Raw genomic sequence first — 27926 nt, 5'->3', positions numbered from 1 at the left:
TTTAACTTGGCTGGTGTGATGAATATAGAGCATGTATTAAAACTAATGGTTTAATAAATAAAACTGAAGGGGTCCACGTGGTGGTTACTTACTTAAAGAAGTGAACATCATCATTACAGATACGCCTTCAAAATTCAGTCTTAACTGATTTCTACAATTCAATCACACTTCAGCTATGGTCGAACCACACGTTTTGAATGAGGTTCATGTAACCTTGTTTGAAAGCAATACAATAAAGACCAAACACACACACACACACACAATGTTATTACAACACAACTTTAATTCACTACTCCTGTCATAATAAAACAAATCTATGTTACACATCTCAGTTAGCAGCTAAGGTAAAAACAAGAGTGAGAGAAGAGCTGAGTTTGTGACACCTTAAGCAGCTGTTAACATTTGGGACCATTTAGGATTAAATTATCAACAGGTGAACTACTGTAAGTGATGCAAGTCTCCGTCCGGACATGATGATAATTTCAGTTGAATGTTTTTAAGTGAGTGTACCACTGTATGCACTACTGTACGCACTGCCACTGGTGTTTGCCGATGAATGCATCAGTGGTTCTGGTGATGGACAGAAAGAAACCCATCACACTACACTCGTTGGTGTGGTCAGAGAACAGGTCAGAGAACAGGTCAGGTTTGGTTGGTAGAAGCTGTGTCCAGTTTCAGAGGCTGCCTGCAAACATGTGCCCTTCAGGAAGAAGCTGCATCAGCAGTTGTGGTACTTGGCCTCACGGAGACCATCAACAGTTCATCTAGGCAGTCCTCACCAACTCCTGAGCACGGACACTGATACACGTCCAAATACAGCCACATAACTTCCGTTTCTCTGGTAACAGAACAATTCTCTGACTTGACGAGTAAACAATGGAACACATTTTTGTTTTTGTTTCTATAAATGTATTGAAAGGCAGGCTCATTTCAGCTTTGTTCACCCATGACGATATACTTTGTGTCACAGGAGGTAGCCTCTGGAATGAGACACAGTCAGAGGATGGAGACTTGTTAAGTGAAGCTCGGGAGAGACACTGCACTACGTCGGAATGTGCAGCTCCTGTTTAAATGGACTATTCCATATGTTCACACAGACAAGAAAATCAGATCACAGAAGGTTACGAGTCTAATGTTCTGTTCCTGAGTAAATGCAACCTTGGAGACGGAGGGCAGAGTTAAAAAAACAAAAAACAAACTGTAATTTCAGAGACTTGAAATCAGTGGGATGTATTTACAATGGAACAGTCTGAGTGTGTGTGTGTGTGTGTGTGTGTGTGTGTGTTGGGGGGGGGGGGGGGGGGGTTGCAGAGAGATCATCTTGGAGCAGGGGGAACAACCAAGTCCTCTCCCCTCCTCTCCTCCCTCGCCTCCCAAGGTCTAGAAGAAGTTTTCAGGTCAACAAAAAACATGAGAACAACCAAACACAAAGCTCACTGACTGTGGGACCCCAGCTGGGTTTCACCATGTGCGCTGATCCAGAGTCAGCTATGAACGGTTTACTGCTGCAAAGGGGAAGGTAACCTCGGGAAATGTTAGACCTTGGCAGGACGTCAGCATTTTGGAAGGTAGAGACATGAGTCAGAGGTCAGACGTAGAAAAGTCGTACCCTTGAAGTGCTGACATGGAGGTCGTCATCGTAGAACTTGGTCTCGATAATCACGTTACCACTGGAACACAAAGACACGTTCACTGGAACTGAGGCATCACACACTGAATATTTAAAACATTTGATGAAAAGCTGATGATTGAATATCATTATCAATCCCACATTGGACAGTGGGTCTGTAAACCTTGATGTGGACTGACATCCTGGAAAATCATTTCACCATTCATCTTGTCTGCATATCAAGATGGACCGTCTATGTGTCTGGACTCACGACTTCATTGTGGTGGTATTCCTTTCAGAAATTCACTTGGTGAATACAATACGGAAACATAAAACAGAGAGAAGACACTCACGTCAAAACATTGGCCGGCATCATCTGGGACTCTGGAGCTGCTTCTATCAGGGACTGCCACGTGTTGGTGGAGTTGGGGATAACGAAGCCAAACTCAAAGAACCATTCTGGACAGAGAGAGGCACAGAGAAGCAGAGAGCTCAGGGCCCTCATGAGACACGACAGGGTCATTCATCAGGATCCCTGACTGTGTTGTTCTAGGCGCTCTGCGGTTCAATAACGTGTCCACACTGCACCCAGCGAGGTGGTGCAGATGCTGTAACGCTTCAGGGGAATGAGCAAGGACGGACGGGGTCCCTTCCCAGTGCCCAGCCCTTCTGTGTGTGTGTTTGTTGTAGGAGCCTGATCACCAGACTCAGTCAGATCTGGAGAACTCGAACCACCTACAGTAGGGCTTCCTAGGAAAACGGTTTTGGCCTCTACACCTTGAAACAACTCTCACTATTATTGTTCGCACACATCCACATTTATACCACCGACGTTACTGAGGTTACATCTGCTTCCTCAGTTCTCCTCAACTCCCGTCTCCACGGTTGCGGTTAAATACTGTGTCCTTTATGCTCAGGAGCATTAATATTTCAGTCCTGGTTTTTATTTTGATCTTTTCTGTTATTACTTCCTATGAGCAACTGATGAATAATTATTACCTCTGCATAAACTGAAAACATCCTTTACAAGAGGTGTGATTCTGTTTGTACAGGAAACCGTGCTTGAATTTTAGGAGTACAGTACATGTAGTCTGCCACTGTACGTCTATGTGTTCTAAAGTTGGTTTAATAATAATAGTGCACTCAGATTGTCTTCCTGATTCTCCACATATGAATTATCCTTCACACCTTTCCTTGAACTTACAAAGCAACCCAGCTAATATCTGCCGGGCTATGTTTTCTACTCAGTCCTGCCATACTCCTTCCGCCCACCAGATGTCCCTTGACTTTCCTTTCCTCAATCACTTAAGCTTCCCTGTTCACTCCATAGACTGTGGGTGAGGTCGAATTGTCATTTTGGCTTAGGAAGTTTCCTAAATCTTGACGTGAGCCGGAAGTATTTGATTAGCAGCCATCAAAAGAGCTGTTTGGATTCTCTAAATGCATAGGAAAGGAGCTTCAATGCTTCCTTTCCTATCTCCTTTAGCATAAGGGAAGCCCCACAATTCATTGCGGCAGTGATATTTAACATGATATACCATGCATGAAAGTAAGAGATTCAATCCGAAGTAGAAGTAGAAGAGTATGAATATGACCCAGAAGAGATGCACGTCATCATGTAAGTTACTGTTACATATGAATCATTTACATCTGATGTCACACAGTGGTAAAACACACTGAAACATGCTGATGGAGCTGCTGCGTTTGTCGTAGTCACTCTTCGGAAAACTTGTAGTTTCCCCCGGCAGATGCAAGTCAATAACATCGTAGTATAATGACGTCGTTTAGTGAAAGTCGGATTCTCTGAGTAGCGCTGTCGGCTTTTCCTAATTCCTATCAGTCATCCTTTACACCTTACCTTGACCTCATGACGTTTTCCACTGAGGTCAAAGAATAGTAGACAGGAAGGACATTTCGACCGCACCCTGTATATAAAAAAAGGACGTAGTCACCGGGTCTGGAAAGTGAAGCCAATGTGGAAGTGCCTGAAACCTATAATCTCTCAAATGACCAGCAGAGTTTGACTCCACTGGTTGTTTCTATGTTTCTAAGTCTATGAGAACTTGATTTATAAAATCATTGAACATGTTATGGTTCAATCTCTAATTTTTAGCCTTCTTCAATACAGCATGATGTTCATTTTGTAAATGATGGTCCCAATTAGTGTCAAATAGACAATAAAGCACGGTAGATATTGGGGCGTGGTTGTGTGATTGACAGCTAGTACAGACCAGTGGGTGCAGGCCGCAGGTGTAGGTGGATGTGCAGTGGACAAACTGTCAGTCAGCCCCCTGCTGCTCCAAATATAGTTAGTTCTAGTTTAGAAAAAACAAGATGGCACTGACCAAAATGCTAAACTCAAGGCTTCCAAATCGCAGTTCACAACAGAATATTAATAATAATAACATATATTTTTATAGCGCCTTTCAAGTGACTCAAAAACGCTTTCACACTTAAACACACACATCCAGACATCATCAAGTCATTAAGGATTGTAGGCCTTGGTGAACAGGTGGGTTTTTAGCAGGGTTTTTAGCAGGTTTTAAAAAGATTGTCCAAAGAGGGAGGCATTGCAGATCTCTGAGGGTCCCCAAAAGTCTGCAGTCTGGTGTGGGGGTGGAGAGCTGACCCCTTGTCCATGGACCGCAGATTCCAGGATGGGGTGTAAGGATGGAGAAGGTCCAGTAGGTACTGGGGGGGCAAGGGCATGGAGGGATTTATAGGTTAGGAGGATGATTTTATAGGTGATGCGGTGCTTGACCAGGAGCCAGTGAAAGTGAGAAAGGGCGGGGGGTGATGTGCTGCCAGGGCCTGGGGTGAGTGAGAACCCTGGCAGCTGAGTTCTGCACATGTTGGAGTCTGTCCAGGGCTTAGCTGGGTTCCCCCAACAGGACACGATTGTAATAGTCCAAGCGTGATGAGAGGAAGCCATGACTGAGTGTCTGTACCAGAGAGTAAGAGAGTGAAGGCCAGAGTCTGGAGATGTTCTTCGAGGTGATCGAAGGCAGATATGGTGATGAGTTTGGACTTCTGGGGATGGGGAGATGGAGCAGCCTCCCACCTTCAGGAGGAGATATCTGACCCTCCGGACCCACGACCATGAACTCTGTTCTACTAGTGTTGAGTTTGAGTAGGTTTGAAGACATCCAGGTTTTCATTTCATTCAGGCAGTTGACAAGTGAAAGAGGGGGGTACCACCAAGATACAGCTGTGTATCATCAGCACAAAAGTGGAAACTGAGAGCATGGTGGTGGATTGTCTGACCAAGGGGGAGTATGTATATGGTGAAAAGGAAGGGTCCAAGCACAGAGCCTTGAGGCACACCTCGTTTGACTGGACATCACGGTGGGTTGCCACTTGATCCACTTACACAAATGAACGAAGTTTCCCCAACCGGACGTTTGCACCACACCTTCGTCAGATCATCTGCTTGTGTTCCTGCTCATGTTGCCCTGTGTTTTTCCCTGTGGTTCTGTGGCTACAAGTGTGCATTTCCTCTACCTTCATGTGCTCCTGCCAGTCAGATCGTTCACCCCTCTGCCCGTAAACCTGTTTGCTAATATTAAAAACACATTACATCATTCATTCTTTGACTTTGTATTTGGGTCATTCTGCCTCTTTGCATTACTGACACACACACCTCATATTCCAAACTGTTGTTTTGTCTTGTGTGTAAGTGGACCATAATGGTCAATATACATTTCTCTTGTAGAAACCGGTGACATAAACATGTTGCGTAGGTGTGGCTTTTGTGTTGTCTCCTGGGACTCTCTGTAAACTCACCTCTGTACTGCAGGGCCCCAGGGACAGCACTTCAAACACACATAAGGTACTGAGCAGCCCGTTGAGGTGACTGGAGATGATGCTCCACTGTGATCAGGTCTGCTTTGAAAGATTAATAGTATGGTGGGACAGAAGGTCGTAGATCTACGGGATATACATAAACCTACAAACTAAGTCTCGTTTTGAAATGTCCTCAACCTTAACACAGAGATAGAAGAAGAGATGGGTGATGGAAAAGGGGAGGGAGGGAAGCAGAACACCGGACAGTATGACTCGTCTCTGTTGGATGCTCCAATCCTCTCAGCTCTGGTGTCCAGGTGACAATTCTGTCAGTGGCCTGGCAGGAGATACTCTGTACGGTTAACATTTTGTTTCTGAGCTCTGACCGAGACGCAAACTTTCATCTCTTCGAGTTTGTGGAAGTCTGATGTTTTCACTTGTCAGATGATGAACAAAAACTTAAACAAGAGTTTTTATGTAAACCATGGGGGAATGGTATTGAGGTGGCTAAACTGACACTATCGGCCCTAACTCACACCCAACGCAACAAGTTAAATCATTGGCAGAAATGTACATCGTGTCCCCAAAGTACATGACAACCAAAATGGGGACCCACTCTGCTACGAGTGATGTGAACTCCCTCAGGTTCATGTTCCTAAGCAGTCCAGTGTTTATGAGAATTACCTTCTAGACACTGTCCTTTGAAGAAGACTTTCTGCTCCAGCCTGAACTTTTCCAGTTTCTCCGAGGAAGAAAAGTTCAGTTCTCTGGACACTGCTTTACACTTCAGGATCTTCTTCGGGACACGAGCTGGGGAGAGAGTAAGAAACGTAGTTCAAGTTAGTAACATTTAAACTGTGAAGGCTTCCATCAAACTGAGACAGTGTCTGGCAGTGGTTGAGTGCAACCCGATGAAGGCATTTTGCATGTATACACCATCAAGGCTAGCCCTACTTAAAAGGGCAGTACGCAATTTTGGAGAAACCTTGTCTCTCTCTTTGTTGTTGTTGATGATGATTTTACTGCACTAACCACGAGGCCAAAACCCCTGAGTGGTAACCTCATTCTCCAGCACATCTCTTAAGGTGTGGGGGGAGTGATGTTTACTAACTGCACACACAGTGTTGTGTGGTGCGGTCTGCAACTTTTTTTCTTTTCAATTTACAGAGCCAGGGCTGAGCCGAAAAAAGTGGGGTTTTTTGTCGCACACACAGAACCGACAGTTAGCGGACCATGAGGAAATATCCAATGATTTCTTAAAAAATTGTATTGGATTTAATTTAATTGGATTTGTATTGGGCTTACTGCCCCTTTAAACCCTATTTAAACCCTTCTATTTTATCACCAAATACTGACAGTAAGTTATTATTACCTTTAATATCAAAGAATATCTGCTTGTAACAGAGGGACAGTAAATTAACTTCTTCTGGCTTTAATTACATGCCACTTCATGGCTCATCATGTTTTTTGTTCATTGATAATTATTTTTAAATATTTTGAATTAGTAAGTAAATATTCTGAAACAGAGTGATGTCTGCATGAGGTCCTCATATCTGAATTCATGGGGCATTTACAATACTTGAATATGTAAAATAATTTGCACAATTTCACTCATGATACTGGCAGTTGATTCTCATTTAAATCCAACAGACACATTTGACAGACAACATTCATCCTTATTTTCTCTTCTAACTAATTAAGATAAACTGGATTCATGTCAGATCTCTGTGGCTCTTGTAGCTGACCTCTGTACTTGTAAAGCCGCGTCTCACACCCACAGCTCTCAGCAATGTAACTGGTGAACAAATGTTATTTACACTGGTAGGATGATGGAACACAGTTAAAAAAGGAACAAGAGTGCTACTCAGTGGAGCAGATTCCTCCACCAAGGACAAACAACCCTTCTCGGGTCTGTTAACCTCTAATAATAGAAAAATAAAAGGAAGAAGGGATCAGTGGAATAATCTGCACCAAATCCTACAAACAATTTTTTTTACATCAAGATCAAAAAATTGTTTCCTGGGGAATTATTTTATTCATTATAATCCTACATGGATCGGTCTCATTAACAAGACATGCACCAAGATTGAGCTGGTTCGTCCCTGACCCATCCCTCCAACAGGATGCTGAGTGAGTACTGAACTCACAGGTGAGAACATAACCTCTGAGGTGGAGGTAAAAATGACCAAAACAGTGCAAAAGAAAAATCTAAAAAATCCTTTCACCTGTTGTCCTGTGATCCATGCGGTGTACCGTCGTGTGTCTAATTGTACACATGTAATTGTGTGAATGTACCTTCGTGCTCTACGCCTGGTACAGAGAGGTCCTCCGTTCCCTGCCACAGCACTTTGCCCGTTTCTGCATCGCGAAGGTTCATCCAGTTTCTGCCAGGAAAAGGTTCAGCGAAAACAACCCAACCACAGAAGGTACAAAGTGAAATATCGATAGAATATTTTAAGCAGTAGACCTTTGAACGACAGAATGAATTTCAAATGAATACTAAACTAAAATCCCTCATTTACAAAAGTATTCCGTTAATCAGTACTTTGCTGAAGCCTATGTGTGTGTGTGTGTGTGTGTGTGTGTGTGTGTGTGTGTGTGTGTGTGTGTGTGTGTGTGTGTGTGTGTGTGTGTGTGTGTGTGTGTGTGTATGTGTGTGTGAAGGGATGAATGTGGGATGAAGTGCTTTGGGTGGTCAATAAAACTAAAAGAGCTCTATATAAATGGAGACCATCTAAATGCAACGGTTCTTTTACAAAGATCAACTAAAGTCCTGCTACGAGCAAACAAGGCCAATCAGCAACTTGTATTTGACCTGAAAGGTCCAATGTCCCTGTTGTAATCATACAATGCTTTAGTAGAAACAGTGTTGAGCCTAGAGAGGAGCAACAAGCCTTTGTGTGGCTGGTTCTGGCTGTTAGCTGTCCTGCCAGGCTGTCAGCTGGTCAGCTGTTCCTGACCTCCACTAACGCTACCAACACAATACAACCGTCAATCACAGAGCCTGAGGACCTTAGCATTACAGCTTCTCATGCTGCGTCTCCACCACCAACTGCTAATTAGCCACACACACACATATTTGTATATGGTGCTTTACTTGCAGAGGAACGGTGTGTAGGCTAAACAGCTCTGAACATCCCAGCAACCACATCAATTCCTTAAAGCATGTGATACAGAAAATGTAATCTGATACCACCTAATGTTATCCCTGGATACAAGACTGCTGAGCATCAGTAAACAATCATCATCCCTCTGTTTCAGAAGATTCTCCACTCGGCGTCCTGTCAGACTCAGGTACTACTTAGTGTCACACACACACTCGACTCCGCACCATCTGTGAAACCCTTCATCCAACCTCAACCACCACACAGTTCTTTCGTGGGCCATATTCTGCCCTCAGATGACATACACACAACAGTGAACATCAGCTTTCATCGTGCTTTCAGGGAGTGGGAGCATCCTCTCCATGACATCTTACACAGGTTATTATGTGGTCACACATGGTGGATTTCATCATACTCTATCTGTTTGCATATCATATGTACATTTGTTAGATAATCATCTGACATCACCTCCTAGAATTTTCAGGCCACATTTATTACCTCTGCCAAGGTGTGTGCAATGTAGTGCGGCCTGATTGGATTTAAGGGGGCTGTAGGACCTTGGTGGAGGTATGCGCTCTACTCAGTGCCCTTGTTGCGAGGAAACCTGTACAGGTCACGGACCACCCCCACCTCTCCTCCTGGTCTGCTGAGTTGAATGGTTACTCTAATCCTCCCAAGTATAAGTAAATCCTATCTCCCACATCAAAGGCATCATCCTCCGCACCTTCCAGAATAATCCAGGCCAGACTGCAATGTCTCACTCATACTCTGTCGCCTCTAAACATGCGCTAGTTTCAAATAAAGCATTCATCATTTTAGTAGGATGTCCGTTGTGACAGTGGCCTAACAAAACTAAACTAAACAAAACAAGGAGGCAAAAACCTAACACCCACATCCCCAGATCAACTAAGGAAATATATAAAGCAGATTTAAAGATCCAACAACATCATGCAAGGTTGTACCACAGTCTCCCCAGGGCCACTTTCAGGTTGTGTGTGTGTGTGTGTGTGTGTGTGTGTGTGTGTGTGTGTGTGTGTGTGTGTGTGTGTGTGTGTGTGTGTGTGTGTGTGTGTGTAAACCACCAGGGTGCCTGCACAAGTCGGTCAGAACACACAGGTTAATGAGCCCCCAGTGAAAAGCTGCTGTCACTGTTTAGTCTGCATTTATCTTTAAAGATGCTCTAATAGCTCAGAGTCTCTGCAACTTCCTCAGCAGACCTTCATCCAAAACAATGGCCCGACACAGTTCACTTCAGTCTATTCATACTTCCAATGCCTCAGCAAGACCTGGTCCATAGACGGCTGGAAACATTCATCCAGTGCCTTCGGTTTTCAAACCTTTACTTTTCTTATTTGCAATATTGTATTAAAGATGATTCTGTGAAGTGTGTAATTTTTCCTCTTGCATTAGAAAAAAAGACAGCATGCCAACTACACAACAGATGAGGAACACTTGAGCTCTGATTGGTAATTATTACTCCTCAGGACCATGACACACAACCGAGCGAAGATACGGTGGAGAGGGGCCAAAAGGATTATTTTATCACTTTCTTTAATGTTGCAATACAGGGTGTTTTTTAACAGATTTAACCAATTTCCCAGGAAAATATTACATTGATCTTAATTAAAAAGGACTGTATGCGATTTACTCAGTGCCATTCTAGTTAGAAGTGTAATGAACAGACCTCGATTCTTGAGGGGGAATTTTGCAAACTCAGTGTTTTTATCCATCTTTAGCTACTTAAAATAACTTTTACTGCTAGTGTGATCACTCAAATTAGTAATGTGACACTCGAAGACAATAAAAACGGTGTAATCTGCAATATTTACAAAAAACACAGCTTGCCCTAATTTAAAGGGGCAGTCAGCGATTTTGGAGGAAGGTTGCTTCTTCGTTGTTGTTGTGATTTTCCTGCTCTGGCCGGGCCATGAACCCAAGTCCTTGGTATGTGAGTTTGACGTACTGACCACTAGGCCAAATCTGCAGAGTTTCAACGCCACCGGCTAGCACGTCTCTTAAGGTGTCGATAAGTGATGTTTACAAACTGTACAGAGTGTTGTGTAGTGCAGTCAGCACCCCTTTTTTGTTTTTAATTTACAGAGCCCGGTCTGAGCCGAAAACCCAGATTCTTTCCGGCGACCACACAGAACCAACAGCTAACGGACAATGGGGAAATATTTGCTGATTTTTAGATTCGCCAGAATTGCGTACTGCCCCTTTAACAGAGGCAGCAGCTTCAGGCTGGGGTGTCGCCATTCCGTTGTCCTGTATCACCATAGGAGATGGGGGACGTTTACACTTGTGGTTTCAATGTACTAACAAACTATTTACTGTATACATTTTTATGGATTTGCTGTCAATTAATCGTATTATTTTTCCAATCAGCCGATCAAATGACCATGCTGTACGAGAAATAATCCTTTTACAATGATATGAAATGTTTGGTGTTTTTTTGGAGCTAATAATTTCTGATCTGAACAGTCGTTTTACTACATTAACATAAGATCATAAACATTTGTTATCCTAAGATTTGAAACTGACCGGCTATAGAAAGTCAAAACACTTTCCTTCCACACATAATTTTAGGCCTACACCAATACATTAAGTAATCTACAGCTAATGAAACCATGACAACAATCCAGACATTGATTGATGTTCTTGGCAAATGTATTAATAAATTAAATATTGTGTGTATGGCTGACCAGAGGTCATCTTCAGTGAAGCTCAGAGTCCTGTCTTAACAGGAGCTTTTACAGAATTATCCACAGAACTTAGTTGAGCAGAACTGTGAGCAATCCATGCTGCAGGTTTGAAAGGATTCAGGAGTTATGTAGGTAACTTAGTGAACAAGCTTCTCGGAGCAAGCACCGGGTTCAACTGTTACCATGTGATTTCTTCCACTTCCCTACAGATTGTCATTTTGAGTACGAAGCAATATTGACAAATGGTCATCCTCAAGTAGAAAAAGCATGAGAATGTTTTAGAAATTTCTAGTCCATAATGTTTCCACTGCTGCAACAATGAATGAAAACTGTTTGCAGGAGCAAAAGAACAGTGAGGAGGTTGAGTTATTTGTGACAATGATATCTCTCATTTGAAGGTCTTTTTGAATGTGTATACCTCTCTATTTTTAAAACAAATTTTTCTCCTAGTATCTCAGAATGACGATAAATTAAGCCAAACTCTGCTTGTGAATATGTGAGACGACCAGTAACTGAGGATCTTTGAGGCCCTCTCTATGCTTCCTTCTTGAGACACACTGTGGTTGGCAGATGCCACATAAAAGAGACGATTTCTATCACTCAGAAACTGGAGGACCAGATAACACTTTATCGACATGTTAACAAAGATTTTTACATTCATCAACAAAGTGAGAGGAGTTCCCTGAGTGCACACTGCATGGTCAGTTATATTCTAAAGGTTAGTGATGTTACCTTTACCTTTAAACAAAGAGAGTGATATACTGTTTAGCCTCCATGTTGGCTTTAATAGGGCCGTATGGACAGAAGGTAGTAAATCCCTGCTCCACTAGATCATGGATTTAGGCATTACCACACTACAGCAAGAGAACTGTCCTTACCAAGAAACATAGACAAACACTCACACCTTCATCTTGTGTAGAGGCTGGTATAAGTAAGGGGGCAGACTTCACTCAAATAACTCAAACTCAAAGTTTGAGTTGCAGCTACATTAACGGTGTATGTTCATGTTTCCTTCTGCTGCAGTGCTCTGCTACTTATACTGGAAGGTATTACGGGGGATAATTCAGTCCTACGTGGTCACATGAAGTTCAGGCAGTAATATGGAGAGCATCAACTTGCCATGTTGGCTCCACCCACTTCACATCTCAGATACAAAGCTCCATTTTGCTTTGATAAAAACAGATTGATGGCAAATGGATAACATGGAAGTTCAGTAACAGTGGGGAAATTAAAATGTGGTACACACTGGATGTAAACTCCTGCACAACAAAGTAACTTTGAGCAGACCACTATAACAAAAAATGCCGTTGATAAGCCAACTCAAAGCTTGGCCTGTCACGATAATTACATTATGGACTAATCGTACGAAACTTGAACATGTGGGCGATCATTTTTATTGACTTCGATAATAGCCATTGTGTTTAAATGCTTCTTTGTTTACATAAGAATGAATGTCACCATCTGCTTATAGACTTACATTTAGGCCAGTGGTTCTCAAACTTTTCTAGTCCCGACCCACCAGAATAATCAGGCTGGCGGGTCGGGACCCATTTCTGTCACCAGCGACACGACTCATGTAGGAGAAGAGTACAGTGACTCGCACGCGCATCCACAGAAGAGACTATACAGCAAGCTCACGTGATTGAGTAGCAAAAATAGTCTGACGACGACAATTATATCGTTTATTCAATAATTTCTGGGACAATGTATCGTCCAACAAAAATTAGCTATCGGGACATACCTACTGAAAGCTCAGAAATAGTGGTTGAGGGTTATATTTTCCATTTGACTATCTGACTAAAGACATCTGGACGTCAACGAGGCTGAGGTGAAAATTATATTAGATTCAGGTTTGTTAATGGTTTGGGACTATCAATAGATCACTGTCTGCATCATCCTCCTGCTTAACTGTTCATCTCAGGTGGATCAGCTTAAAAGGCCAAATACAATCCAAAGTAGACGTGGACACTCTATATTTGGGTGCATGCATACACAGATGTGTTCACCTGCGTTTGTCGGCCCATGTGGAGTAGGAAGTGGCTTCAGGCTACACTTTCTTTTCCTTCACTTTGGTTCTTTCACTGATCTTGTTACTCAATAGTAAACCATATGTTCCTCTACGATGAGGACAAAACTATCAGAATGTACAGGATGTGGAAGCACAGTTGATTGGTTGGATTTGCTTGACTAAACCGAAACTCTCCTCTCAGCCATTCTGCATGTCATCATCAGACTACGTGCGGTCACCCCAGTGTCCCAAACAGCTTCAGACTCTTACGGCAGAGTCGATGTCAGACCGTCACCTTATAGTGGGACCAAGATGCACTGAGCCACAGGAAATACAACAGGGCCCAGATAGATGAGCGAGAAGGTGAATGTCCCAGTACCAAGTAGATTGAGGCATGTTGCCGCAAACCCTTCACAGTTTAAAACACAATAACTTTTGGAAACAGAGTCACTTGAGCGCTGAACGACTGTAGGCAAACACAACCAGATGAGTTCCAGTGCTGTGACCACATGGACAAACGAACACGCCTGTAAACATAGATGAGAGGTCATTCTGTGACCTTGTGCTCTGGGATGTCCCGTACGAACTCAACATGGCAGCTCTGATTCCCTCATACCATCATCATCATGTCATCCTCTGTGTCACCTCTGATTCAGCTTCAAATAAGGCTTGTAAACTATTTACTGGATCACCACACAGCAGCTCATACAGAATGACATTACGCCTTTTATACAAAGCCCCTTGTAATCATCTCACAGCCGAGAGACGAGAGCAGACGTGATGCTCGGTGGGACAGGAGGACACGCAGCTGGGTTTGACACCTCCTCACGCGAACACCAACACGAGCGGAGCCAACGCGGAGCAGCCGCTGGAGGAGTACACCGCGCAGTGTTCCCGCCGACTTCCGTCAGCCTCGTGTGGACACGGAGACTGCCACGAGCCGTGGAGCCGCACGGGGCGACGGGCTGGTTAGCGGCAGCAGCTAACACCGCTGTGCAACAGCTACGTTCGCCAGACGAGGCTGACACATTGCTAATGCTACAAGGCGCTAGCTCCAAGCACACTTAGCCCGTGGCAGCGTCCGACCTCCGCGGGGCCCCGGCGCGCGAACAAAAAGGATACAGTTTGAAGCCCTTCAAGATTTCCTTGGCCCTGTCTTCGTCTGAAGACATGTCGGAAACCGTCTGCTCGCTCCTTCCACAAGCCCCAGGGTGTGAGACAACAGACCGCCGCCGCCGCTGCTGCCGCTGCTGCTGCTGCCGGTGCCGGTGTTAGCTTCAGCAGTTAGCTGTTCGCCTGAAAAGCAGCGTGAACTATGTGTGCTTAACTCTGAAATGTTGTGCTGCAGGTTAAATCTGATCCGATAATGCTATCAGCTAAATATACCCTTCTCCGTAGCGGACAGACGACCTGACCAGTCAGGGGTGCGATGTTACCCCCGACAGCCAATCACAGGCCGAGAACGAGAGGCGCGGGTGGGACTGAGGGAGATGGAGACGCGTCACCAGGGGCAACGCCACCAATACAGTGAAGGGTGTCCGGTCCGGGGCCACGGCGCGATTACCACCCCTCCCCGTATACTCTTAAGTATATATATGCAGTAGTAATGTGTTCCATACACATTACTACTGCATGGATTTGTTCTGTTATACAATCATGTGGCAGGAGTGAACTGTATGAAACGCTGCAGATTCAGGTCGGTGATCAAACATCATGACTTTGGAACTGCTCATCGACTACTGCTGCTCCTCAGAGTGGATCCAAAATCAAAAACCATAAACGATGAGATAGGTCAGAGGATGGTTAGACGGGTTGGATCTGAAAAAGAAACTCAGTCACTAGCTACAGAAACTCAGATAACCTCTGTACAGCTGTGCTGAACAGAAACGCAGCACAGAATGAACGTCCAACCTTCTGCAACAGCAGAAGACATCTGGAAATCTTTATGTTGACACAATGAGGTGATTTCTGATAACATATTGAATTGCATCCTGACTAGATGAAGTAACTTGTGTCCGCTGTCTGGAACACTGCATCCTTTCATGGTTGCCTGCTGTTGTAGGCCTTTGTAATATGAACTTTCAAGTGCAACTAAACTCTGCACAAATTAGTTCAAAATACTTTATCACACTATCATTTACTTCATAGGGGTTAAGGAAAAAAATCTGTACAATTTTAAAATCCGTCAAATAAGTTGGTGACATTTTGTGATTGAAACAGATGAACAGTGCCTGTGTCGTTTCTCTTTGTCTATAAATGTCCAAACGATCTGTCACATCATGTTCACCTTCTCTGTGGTGATGTAGGGAAACAAGTGTCCCCAGCACAATTACACTTACTGTATGTTATGTTTTCCGGTTGTCCATCCCATTCTCATCACTGATATATCTCAGGAACATCTTGAGGGAAGTTGTCACAATGATAAAGTAAACAGATTGTGGTGGTCAACCGTCCAGGTCCCTCTGACATCACATAACACTGAGGAATGAATGTACTAATTGTGACAAATGTTCAGATAAATGGCCAAAGGTCAGCTTCACATTCTGACATTATAATGACTGATTGTATTTCATGCAGTAATTCTTGTTCCTAATGCAGTATTACACAGTTTGTCCCCAGTCCTAAAACTCAAACACACTGTACAGATGAAGTTTGATTGTTTGATCTGATATTTCAAAACATTCCACTTTTTACTTCATCTTTACTTTATCCAACAGTTTCAATAAAGTGCAGGACTGTTTAATTCTTGTACCATGTGCAGCAGTTATGGCTGTCATGGTCTGCCAGGATCTGGAACTACTGAACTCTTGAAAACTCACAGAATAAGACTTTTTGGTTTAATTCGATTTTTTAAATATTGTTTGCTGTGGTCTTTATTATTTATTCATTCTTTGATTTACCTTTCCTTGTGTGTCTCTGCTTTAGTGAAGTTATCTGTTGTCATCCCTTTTGTCTAATCTTGAGTTGGTATTTCCTGTTTTACTTTATTATCACTTTCCCTGTGCCTCTTGTCTTCCTGTCTTCCTTGTGCTTTACTTTCTTGTGAATCTTCATGTGTTGTTGTTTCCTGTTTTACTTTGGCATTCACTTCCTGTTCTCCTGTCTCTTGTTATTTGTCACTTGTTCTTGTGTCTCTGGCATAGGCTGTATACACATTTGTTTCACCTGAGTTCTACTATCCCTGCATCCCTTGTGTATATAGTCTCTGTGCTTCCCTTTGTCGTTGACATTTCCTCCATTCTGTTCCTGTTCTGCATCGTTTTCTGACCCAGTGATGTCTGTAATATCTCCTGGTCGGTTCAGCCTTTCCTCGTGTTTCTTCTTCCTTGTGTTTCCCCAGATTGATTACTTTAGTAAGATTTGTATCATTACCTTCTAAGATTGTAAGTCAGGCTTACCTGATCATCAGGTACATAATACAGTATAATCCATCCTGTGTGATTCAGAATAAAGACAAGTTAAGAAATAAATGTATAAATAAAGGTCAATGTGTAACTATGAGGTGTGTATTGATGCAGCTATAAGGCTAGAATTTTAATATATCTTCAAAAGGCAATTTTTTCACATTAAAAACTTGCTTGTGGCAAGAAAAATGCCAATTCTGACCATGCACCCGGGTCACTTTGTGTCAGAGTCACAAGTTGTATTATGTTTCTCAGTCTCAAAGAAAAGATGTCATACTAATGTAAATATAGAGGAATAGATTAACGCTGTTGTGGGATTTACACTCCCGTGTAAAAGGATAAAACGAAAAATGTATTCCACAGTTTGTTGTCTTCGTACAGATAGGTATACTTCGGTTTCTGAATCTCAACTGAACTAACTGGTCAACAGCCAAGCGATGCTGAAAAATTTCAAAGGCACTTTATAAAGTGTAATTGCAAAAGAGCCAATTTTAATTGTTGCAGAGATTCTTGTCATATCAAATAAACCGGTAAAATCCTGGCAGAATAAAGCAAATCCTCATACAAGCACAGTATTAATGATTCAACACAAGCACTCTATCACTTGTATTTTACCTTTGATTCACACCAACTGCACAGACATAATTATTAATACCAAGAAAAGTCCCATTGTAAAGTCCCATCATTCAATGCTTCTCCCACTTCTACACTAAAGACAACAAAACCACTGACAAATGTAAATGTCTTTGTTTGCACTGCATAAACCTGCTCAAAATAACAATGTGCAAAGAAAGAAAAAACCTGCAAAGAAAACCAGATAAAGAAGAAAAATGTCCTCAGTTTTTGCTTATTAAACATGACAGATTTCATTTTAACCTCTGTTAATAAAGCTTAACAACTGAGGTGTTTTTCTTGTCATATGTAGACTTAATGAGCCAATGAGCAGGTGAATGGTTCCTCCCCATTTGTCAAATTTGTACACTGTTTCCTCAAGCCTCACATTCAGCCAAGACTGACTAAATGTTTTTTCACTGAAAGATCTTTATCAGAATCAGAATGATATTTGTTGTCATTATACTCATGTAAGACATTTGGCATGGCTTCTCATACAGGAAAAAAAAATAAAAGTAGAAACAGACGAATGGAAGCAGAAATTAACACATAAAGCAAAAAGTCAAATGTTAATGTTTCACCATTGGAAGAGTGTGAAGAGAGGAACTACTCATGCAAAAATCATTTAGCTGACTTGCTATGATGAGTCCACACCTGATGGTGAGGTGATCAGACTGGTCCACACCTGACAGAGAGGTGATCTGACTGGTCCACACCTGATGGTGAGGTGAGGTGATCTGACTGGTCCACACCTGAGGGTGAGGTGAGGTGATCTGACTGGTCCACACCTGACAGAGAGGTGATCTGACTGGTCCACACCTGATGGTGAGGTGAGGTGATCTAACTGGTCCCCAACTGACAGAGAGGTGATCTGACTGGTCCACACCTGATGGTGAGGTGAGGTGATCTAACTGGTCCCCAACTGACAGAGAGGTGATCTGACTGGTCCACACCTGATGGTGAGGTGAGGTGATCTGACTGGTCCCCACCTGACAGAGAGGTGATCTGACTGGTCCACACCTGATAGAGAGGTGATCTGACTGGTCCACACCTGATGGTGAGGTGAGGTGATCTGACTGGTCCACACCTGAGGGTGAGGTGAGGTGATCTGACTGGTCCACACCTGACAGAGAGGTGATCAGACTGGTCCACACCTGACAGAGAGGTGATCTGACTGGTCCACACCTGATGGTGAGGTGAGGTGATCTAACTGGTCCCCAACTGACAGAGAGGTGATCTGACTGGTCCACACCTGATGGTGAGGTGAGGTGATCTGACTGGTCCCCACCTGACAGAGAGGTGATCTGACTGGTCCACACCTGATAGAGAGGTGATCTGACTGGTCCACACCTGATGGTGAGGTGAGGTGATCTGACTGGTCCACACCTGAGGGTGAGGTGAGGTGATCTGACTGGTCCACACCTGATGGTGAGGTGATCTGACTGGTCCACATCTGATGGTGAAGTGATCTGACTGGTCCACACCTGATAGAGAGGTGATCTGACTGGTCCACACCTGACGGGGAGGTGAGGTGATCTGACTAGTCCACACCTGACGGCGAAGTGATCTGACTGGTCCCCACCTGACGGTGAGGTGATCTGACTGGTCCACACCTGACGGTGAAGTGATCTGACTGGTCCACACCTGATAGAGAGGTGACCTGACTGGTCCACACCTGATAGAGAGTGTGATCCTCTTGAGTCCACACCTGACGGTGAAGTGATCTGACTGGTCCACACCTGACGGTGAGGCGATCTGACAGGTCAGCACCTGACGGTGAGGTGATCTGACTGGTGCACACCTGACAGTAAGGTGACCTGACTGGTCCACACCTGAAAGTGAAGTGATCTAACTGGTCCACACCTGACGGTGATGTGAACTGACTGGTCCACACCTGAAAGCGAAGTGATGTGACTGGTCCACACCTGACAGTGAGGTGACCTGACTGGTCAACACCTGACGGTGATGTGAACTGACTGGTCCACACCTGACAGTAAGGTGACCTGACTGGTCCACACCTGACAGTAAGGTGATCTGACTGGTCCACACCTGACAGTAAGGTGACCTGACTGGTCCACACCTGAAAGTGAAGTGATGTGACTGGTCCACACCTTATGGTGATGTGAACTGACTGGTCCACACCTGACGGTGATGTGAACTGACTGGTCCACACCTGAAAGCGAAGTGATCTGACTGGTCCACACCTGACGTTGAGGTGATCTGACTGGTCCACACCTGACAGTTAGGGGACCTGACTGGTCCACGCCTGAAAGTGAAGTGATCTAACTGGTCCACACCTGACGGGGATGTGAACTGACTGGTCCACACCTGAAAGTCCTGCTACACACCCACACTTTATTAAAACAATGTAAGTCAGATACATTATTACACTATTAATTCTAGTTTTTAACATCTTCACATTCTCTGCTCTATGTTTTTAGTCAATGTGTGTTTTTATGTTTGCACCATAGAATAGCATTTTAATACCATGTATGTACTTTACCATGACAATAAAGTAAATTCTGCTTCTGATTGGCTAAAATTATTCCTGTTGAAAAAGGTCCTGTTTCTGCAACTGTAATTTAACATGGTTGCAACTTTATCAAAGCTCTGAACATTTGCACTGGTTATCAAACTAGAAGCAGCGGAGGCCTCTGGCACTCCCTCTGCTGGACTGCTAACTGTCTACAGTCCAGTCTGTACAGGCTGTGCAGTTTACCTTCCAAGAGTTTCTGCCAGAAAAACTTTGTATGTAGTTACATTTGTGACACTTGTCCCAACTGCACGTCACTGCATTTAAGACCAGAGGAGAAATCTGTACTGGGGACAAACAATCTTGTCCCTGGGTGAATAACCAAATGTGTCAGATAAATGTAGCACTACTCCTTGATGGTAGTGAGTGTGGGGACTGGGTCCCTCTACAGACGGGTCCATAATTGACTGGTCTGAGTCAATGAATGAATGAACGTAAAATGTAGTAAATTTACATTTAGTGGCCAGGAATCAACATAACTTATTTCAGCTAGCTGATGTTATTAATAAGGTAAAAAATAATTAAGTAGTGTTCTGACGAGGCCGTTTGAACATCTCACCTATCTCAGAATGACTTCATGTTCATCAGCAAACCAAATCCAGTGTTATGTCCAATGTTTTCGTCCACAGCAGGATGACAAAAGCTACGTAACAGATTTCCACAAAACTTGGTGGAAGGATGGATTATGGGCCAAGAACGAACCCATTCAATTTTGGTGAAGGATTGATTTGTGCTCTAGTAAGTGTCATTCTAGTTGTTGTATCGGTCCACTAAACTGACAGACCCAAGGAGTCTACTCTGCCTCCAGCTTCTCTCACTCTGTAAATGACTCAAAAACCTGACATTCATTGAATCTCAGCCACAGCTGTTAGAGCCTTGGGAAGTCTGCCTCCAAACCTCACTGATGGTCTGCTTTTACTGCTGACTGAGCCTCGGGCACGTGAGACCGACACTAACTACGAGGCCAAAACCCCAGAGTCATAGCGCCTGTCACCAACACGTCTCTAAATGTGTGGGGGAGTGATGAGTACAATCTGCAGTGTTGTGAGGTGTGGTCACACCTTTTGTTTTTATTTGAGCTCAAAACAGATTTTTTTTTTTGCGGAATTTTGCAAAATGTATGTTGGTTTAAAATCGCTTACAACCCATTTCAGCTACAAACAAATGCATTTAGTCACCGACAGCAAGACAGTACAAACAATGTAATGCAATCCTACAGGAAAACTTCAATGCAACTTATTGTCCCTCTCAGATTGCGCTGCACGAGACAGAACAGACCCGAGGTGGCGATTACTGCCTGTCAGGGATTCCCATATATGCAGGACATGGAATATCACAACATGGCCACTAACAAATTGGCTAAAGAAACAAAAAGACGAAATCAGCCTGGCTTTTGTTGTTTATCAAACGTTTATTGAGGTGACAAATTAGTCCTTCTTGGCAGCAGCCTTTCTCATGGCAGCCAGCACGTTGCTCAGCTCCTCCCTCTTTCTCTTGGCCCGGATGTGAGTTCCGATCTGAGGAAAAGACAGCAGCGTTAGACCGACTCACTCAGCTTCTCTCTGTGGCGTCACTGTAATGCACCGACCAGCTGAGCCATTCACAGACACGTCGCATCAGCTCTTACGTTTACTGTTATGAAATTAAATTATGATTTTACAGAATAAACAATGCAGGAAAAAAAAATCCATTTATGTTTAGATTTAGGATGTTTATTTTTTTAATTCAAGTTCTATATATTTGGTTGTATTTGTGTTTTCTTTCTATTTACAAGGTTTATGGTTAAACTAAAATATCAAGCTTCAATTACATTTCTTTGTCAAAGAGATTTGATAACATCGCTTTTAATTAATATATTCATCCAACAATGATTCTTAAGATGACGTTATCAAACCTCGGCCAATGTATTGTATTGGAAACCTTGTACTCCCTAATATCGATAACGGCCCCAAAAATCCCTTTTAAGTCAGACTAGTAAATACAAAGTTAGCGGCAACAGCATATATACTATGCTACGTGTGGTTATCAGACACTACTGACACACACACACTCACCCTCTTCTTGATGAATTTGAGAGCCCTCTTGTCCTTGGACACCTTCAGCAGCTCCATGGCTCTCCTCTCGTACGGGGCGAAGCCACACACCTCGCGGATCATATCCCGAACAAACTTGCTGTGTTTGGTCAGACGCTGCACAGGAAAGACAAATGTTACAATCAAGCTTTCATACACAGGCCAATTCATCGCAGCAGTTCTACTCTGTTTTTTTGGATAGTACCAAATCACGATAAGCGTCACATTAGCACCTTGTTCTTCATTATGTATTAGACTGAGTGGAGATGCTATGATAGGTCTCAGTCTGAACAAGGCTGTTGTGTAATCTTACTTTAAACTAAACAAACTCATTCTCAAAAAGTAAAAGACAAATTGAGACATGGGGTAAATTCCAATCTTAATCATATATTGTGTTTACTGCAACAGTTAATCGATTAGTAATCGACTACTTAATTAATCGCCAACTATTTTCATAATCAATTATTCGGTTCAAGTAGTCTATGATTTCAGCTTCTTAAATGTGAATATTTTTTGGTTTCTTTGCTCCTTCCCGAAAGCAAAACGGAATATCTTTGGTGTGTGGACAAAACAAAACATCACCTTCGGGTTTGGGAAACACAACCAACATTTTATGGACCAAACGACTAAGATTAATTGATAATGAAAATAATCGCTAGTCGCAGCCCTACGTGACAGCTTAATCCGACTAAGCTCTGCAACATGTACACGGGAATATGATCAGCGTATTCCATTAGAAGGATGTCTTAATCAGAATAGATTCCAGAGTTAAAATGTTCCTGTCCATGTAAACCTCATCACTCTTCCTGTCCCACTTGTAATCACTTCCACAAAGCATGTTGTTGAAATCGTCAGTTGTGTCGGGAGATGAACACCATACAGACGTCTCCCTTCAAAGCTTGAGGTCACAGAGGATGCTCTGACAGATACTCACCCCACGCCGGCGGCTGTGTTTGGGAGCAGTCACATTTTTGGTAACTGGGTGACCTTTGTTGAGGCCAACGGCCATTGGGTAGCGAATAGCCATGTCTGCAGAAGACAACACACACACACACACTCAGTCAGTAACAGGAGTAAACAACTTTGTTTTGATGCAAAGAGGGGGCGTCCCGCCTCCTTTGCGGTGATTATCTTTGAAACACTGGCAGCATGGTGACATCAACCTGCCACTTGTTGTGCAGCAGTTCCTTCATCATAATAATGCACCTGCACCACCACCCTCCATCGTTTGAGTGGATGTGATGACGACGAGTGGAACAGACTCTTCCAGGTCGACCGTGGTCATGGTTCACGCTACACTGATCTGTTCTGGTCCTCCTCATCAAAGCCAGACACGTCGAGGCCAAAATCGATCTACGGCTGCCGGCAGAGTCCATTTAAGTTCTCACCGGCTCCGCTGCACCCTACGGCGGCAGGTGGCGCCTCCAGAGAATAAAAGGCTCTCTGGGACCATACACATGATCGGCGAGGAGCTGCTGCAGTACTGCTGTGAAGCCTTCGGTGGACGAACACACCCGGAGCTACTCGCTAGCTACCAACGCGGCTACAAATTTACCTCCGTTCAGTTAGCTAATGTGCTACAATACTGAACATATATGTCGAATAAAGCCGATAGTCTTTGGTAGTTTCAATTTATTAGGAAGAAACCGACGGATGGTGAAGATTGAACATCAGTTTAGACGGATAGTTATCAGCATTACGATCCTACCTGCTCTCTGTGATGGCGGTCAGGCCGGAAGGACTGTCGAGGGAGCGAGGCGGGGTGATAGAAGGTCTGACCCGGAAGACACTTCAGCCACGTCTGCCGGCAGAGCCCCCTATCGGCGTGGATGAGCTACTGTTGGTCAATTTGGATTGGACTCTTATCGCATTTGACTAGTGTTCTGCGTTGGAAGTTGGAACAATAATGTTGTACCAACAAGTTGAGCGCATATTTTTACCAATGCCGTAGAATCCTACATCCGTCCATCTTTTATAATTAAAACATAAAAGGGAAAAAAAACAGTCTGATCATCTGCCCCACATTCTATGAAATCATAGATTAAATGTTATTTCCTGAGAAATGGGGAGAAATTTTGAAAGATATTTCGCAATGTTAAGTAATGCAAATGAAATGGACTGCACTCTAAGCGCTTTACACTGCATATCTCATTCACCATTGATGACACAGCATCAGGAGCAGTTGGGGGTTCAGTGTTTTGCTGAAGGACACATCCGCACAGCTGTGATACACAGTACCTGACCTACTGAAGGTTATTAAAGGGCAGTGAAAGCCACACAAACAAATTAGCTGCAAATGAGTTTGAATTGACAAAACACTGCAAACTGAACTGACGACGGAAATATTACACCATCAACTTCTGCTACAAAGCATTAAAAATGTTTTCTGCAACTCATCATGATGCAAGAAAAACAACCTTTCTTGAAGCTATGTTTATTGATAAGATAAGATTGCACTGGATAAAGAATGTATTTCACAGGATGATAACTTACACAGTTGTGGTGGATAAAAATGACTATGTAAAGTGCAGGGAGTGAAAAATAATAATGAATATGTTACAACTCCTCTAACATGGTTTTTCCCCCAGCACATTCTCCCATCATGCGTTGCGAGGCCTCAAGTGTCTTGAGCTCTCGTCGCCACACACCAGTCCCTCATCTGACTATAGGATTGGACTCAATTACAGGTCCAAATGTTTGGGCTGAGATATGTCATGCGTCTGGGATACATGGACATGTTTCTCAGATCTTGTCTTTAAACAGTTCACTAGGTGCAAGGGCAGTTAATCTTATCTGGAACTCACTTGTGGAATAACCTTTGTTGCATTGAGGCTGTGTTTAATACACATAAGATCAAACCAGTACGTCCTGCTCTGCTCCTTGGAGCTGTTTCTTGCTTTGTTGTCAATGTTTCCGTTTTGAAAAAGATCTGTTTCTATGATAGTTTTTCTTCTTGTCTTTGAGTGTTTGTCACCTGTGGGATTGCCTGCTCTGCCCCAATTAGTTTCATCCCTCACTGTTCTGTAATGTTATCCTTATTACAGTTAGGAGAATAGAAAAGGAAAATAAACAAAAATCAAAAAAAAAATCAATAAAAAGCCTCTGATTGACTCAACAAAAGACAAGAGCAAACAGAAAAGCCTTGATTTAAAAGAATTGAAAGTTGTAGCAGACACAAAACATTTTCTGTTTATTTATTAGGGAAAATACATTCGGTTTTAATTCATTTATTGACATTGATTATATGCAATACTTATGATTATTGTAACATGGTATGATTTTGAATCCTATAAAATCTCAGTGATATTGCTCAGTTCCCTTATATACTGCAGAAATGTGCAGTGAATGTGACAGGACCCTGTTTGTTGAACTTACCCTTAAGTAACCTTCACGCCAGCATCAGTATTGTAAGCAACCATCACAACTCGTTCCTAAGATATAAAAAAAAACCTCTGCATCACATGAGAGCAAAGCCACAGTGTCCGTTGCATGAGAGATCTTGTGAGAAAAAGGGTTTTGTATGTGCGATTAGAACTTTTAAAGATTTCACTATGCGGATGAATTCTCAGTGATTTTTTACCATCAGATTAAACTGTGGACCATATGTTCACACCATCTGCTTGTTCATCTGCCCACAGGCTTGTTTCCTCAGAGATTAAAGCTCTCCTAAAATAATCCCTCTATATGTTTGACTTGCAATACACTTCATCACAGCTCAACATCACGGCTAACGAAAGCTAGAGTGCTCCATTTTAGATATTTTGTATTTTGTTTTATTGATTCAAGGACTAAGGTGCAGTCTGAACCGGTTAGTTTTCAGTTTCTTGTCAACGGGGAGTTAAGTGTAAAATCCTCTGCAGTCAGATTTTGACATCATCATACTCTTTGAATCTTCCCTGGTGATTCTCACTCAGAGCTTTACTGCAGCCCCTTCAGCGTTCCACTTCAGCAAGTGGAACGCTGCTCAGTCGGACTGAGCTCAGGTGACTGATTCGGCCAGTCCTGGGTATTTCACTTCCTTTTCCTGAAAAGAGGAAATTGGGGAATTCTGAGCACAAGACTTACAATATCTCTGCCCCACCATTAAGGCATTAGTAGATCTGACTAAAATTACATTTTTGTAATCCATGAAATCAATATATGTTGCTTAGATGTACCCTCAAGGTGTGTATGACAGGTTTAGCCTTATTAATTCATCTGCAACTCTGGTAATGTCAGACAGACTTAACAGCAAATAAAAAGCTCAATGAAATGACTTTGACATCGCTGCAGACAACCAATATGAAGAAGACAGAAGAAGGCTCCCGTGAAGGAGCTGTACCTCTGCAGTCAGCTGCTGATATAAGAGTAATCACTATTATCCTTAGAACTACCTTGAGACCTTGATTGTGACACTCCACTGCCATTCACTACCCTCATCCTGTGAAGCCTAGATGTGATATATTGTTTTCAAAATTCCTGCAGTCTCTCATCAAATGTCTTGCATGCCAGATCATCTGAAGTTTACTTGTTTCACCATCTCTGTTATTTAAGATTCATGAGCCAGATGTAAATGGCAGATGAATTGCTTTTATGTGACTCTTTTCTCGTCTTGAGGACAAATGAGTGACACTCACTCATTCACACACACATTAAGATTCAGAGTAAAAAATATTTGTGGTGCCATCAACATTTCTATGACATTAACATCACTCCTGATATTTTTTTCCACTTGTCCAGATTTATTATATATTTGTTATCAAAGGTCTAAGTTTTGACATATTTACGTATGTTTCTGCTCCTTCTAACAACTAAATATGAAATTCTTAAAGGTACCCATAAGCCACACTCAGCATTGATGACAAGGGCTTGCTATTGGTATATACAGAAGAGCTTTGCTGCCATGGCAGAAAAATAAAAAAGGATCAGTATCCTGTTATAGCGGGCATGAAAACATATTATTATAACGTGGAACATCATGTTTGTAACTGAGTGCCAAGATTTGGATCGTTTGGATGAAAATGATGCTGTTGCTCATTGTGTACCTAACTCTGAATGGGAGGAGGCCGTGCTTGTGTTTTAACAACGTTTGGTTTTGTTACTAATTGATCCGGGAAGTCCAAATCTGTGAATATCTTTACAACTTCACGGCAGTAAAGTACTGCAGTAGCCCCATGCATTTACGCTTATCACAATATCATCAGAAAATACGCACAGGTGACTGGGCAAACCCACAGCATCCAAACAGAAACAGAGCAGATGACCTGACAGAGAACAAAGGGAGTGAACTACATACAGAGTCCAAAGTTGACTCAATCAGGTGCAGGTGGGAAGAGTTCAAGAGGGTGGATGATCAAAGTGTTCACTCATTACTGTATTATAATAATCACGGTTGTGATTAGCATGCTTTATAGTTTGAAGAAATTATTCGCTATCCCAAATGTTTGTATATTTACACTATACAGTTTCCAGCCATGATAGTGGACAGTTTCTCTCTCAGAATACTTATTGTTGATTCAGTTAAGAAAGAGAATTAACTGCTGATATAGATAAAAATATAGTCATGCTGCAAGGGAATGTTGTCACTGAGTAAAATGGCAGGAGCAGGAAAACTGGAAACCACGCCCAAAACACACACACACACGCACATGCACAAACACACACACGCACACGCACGCACACACACACACACACACACACACACACACACACACAGGAAGTGAGGACCGGCCAAACTGTCCTCACTCAATTAGATCTGGACTAAGAATGGTACACACACACACACACACACACACACACAAGAAGAAAGTATGCCAACTTCTCGGAAAATAAGGCCTCCATAAATGGGAAAGAGATGAAAATACATTGAAAAGGCAAATATCTCAGAACTAAAATATTTGAAGTGAATGTATTCTTGGTTGTATTAAATATTTTTTATTAGATTCAATTCTTAGAATATGGGGTAGACAGTTATAAGGAATGTGTCAGGAGTATTAGAAACAAGTTAAAGAGGATTTTTTTTCTATTTGTATGTTTTCAATACAAAAGCTTTGGCCTTTATTTGATCATAGAAAGCCATGAGATGGATGCATCACTCTGCCTGGAGGAGTCGGAGAGGGA

General features: G+C 42.8%; 2 protein-coding genes across 3 annotated transcripts; both read right to left on the bottom strand.

The window, feature by feature from the left end:
• Positions 1-263: 263 nt before the first annotated feature.
• pde6d (phosphodiesterase 6D, cGMP-specific, rod, delta) lies at positions 264-14722 on the bottom strand. Of its 2 annotated transcripts, XM_035648166.2 has the most exons (6): positions 14593-14722; positions 14329-14502; positions 7688-7776; positions 6077-6202; positions 1963-2068; positions 264-1670 (listed from the first exon to the last, which is right to left on the bottom strand). In XM_035648166.2, the coding sequence occupies exons 2-6, from the start codon at positions 14376-14378 to the stop codon at positions 1589-1591; spliced, it is 453 nt and encodes a 150-aa protein (XP_035504059.1). In that variant the 5' UTR covers positions 14379-14502; positions 14593-14722; the 3' UTR covers positions 264-1588. The 2 variants fall into 2 exon arrangements, with proteins under 2 accessions (XP_035504059.1, XP_035504058.1); XM_035648165.2 differs by lacking the exon at positions 14593-14722 and having other exon boundaries at positions 14329-14586.
• A 6424-nt stretch (positions 14723-21146) lies between these two features.
• rpl36 (ribosomal protein L36) lies at positions 21147-23672 on the bottom strand. Its single transcript, XM_035647350.1, has 4 exons — positions 23536-23672; positions 22762-22856; positions 21810-21944; positions 21147-21272 (listed from the first exon to the last, which is right to left on the bottom strand). Exons 2-4 carry the CDS (start codon positions 22852-22854, stop codon positions 21183-21185), a joined length of 318 nt encoding a protein of 105 aa, XP_035503243.1. The 5' UTR covers positions 22855-22856; positions 23536-23672; the 3' UTR covers positions 21147-21182.
• Between the last annotated feature and the right edge of the window lie 4254 nt (positions 23673-27926).

Source organism: Scophthalmus maximus, chromosome 13, assembly GCF_022379125.1.
Source record: "Scophthalmus maximus strain ysfricsl-2021 chromosome 13, ASM2237912v1, whole genome shotgun sequence".
NCBI lineage: Eukaryota > Metazoa > Chordata > Actinopteri > Pleuronectiformes > Scophthalmidae > Scophthalmus > Scophthalmus maximus.
This window is presented reverse-complemented; position numbering and strand designations above follow the sequence as displayed.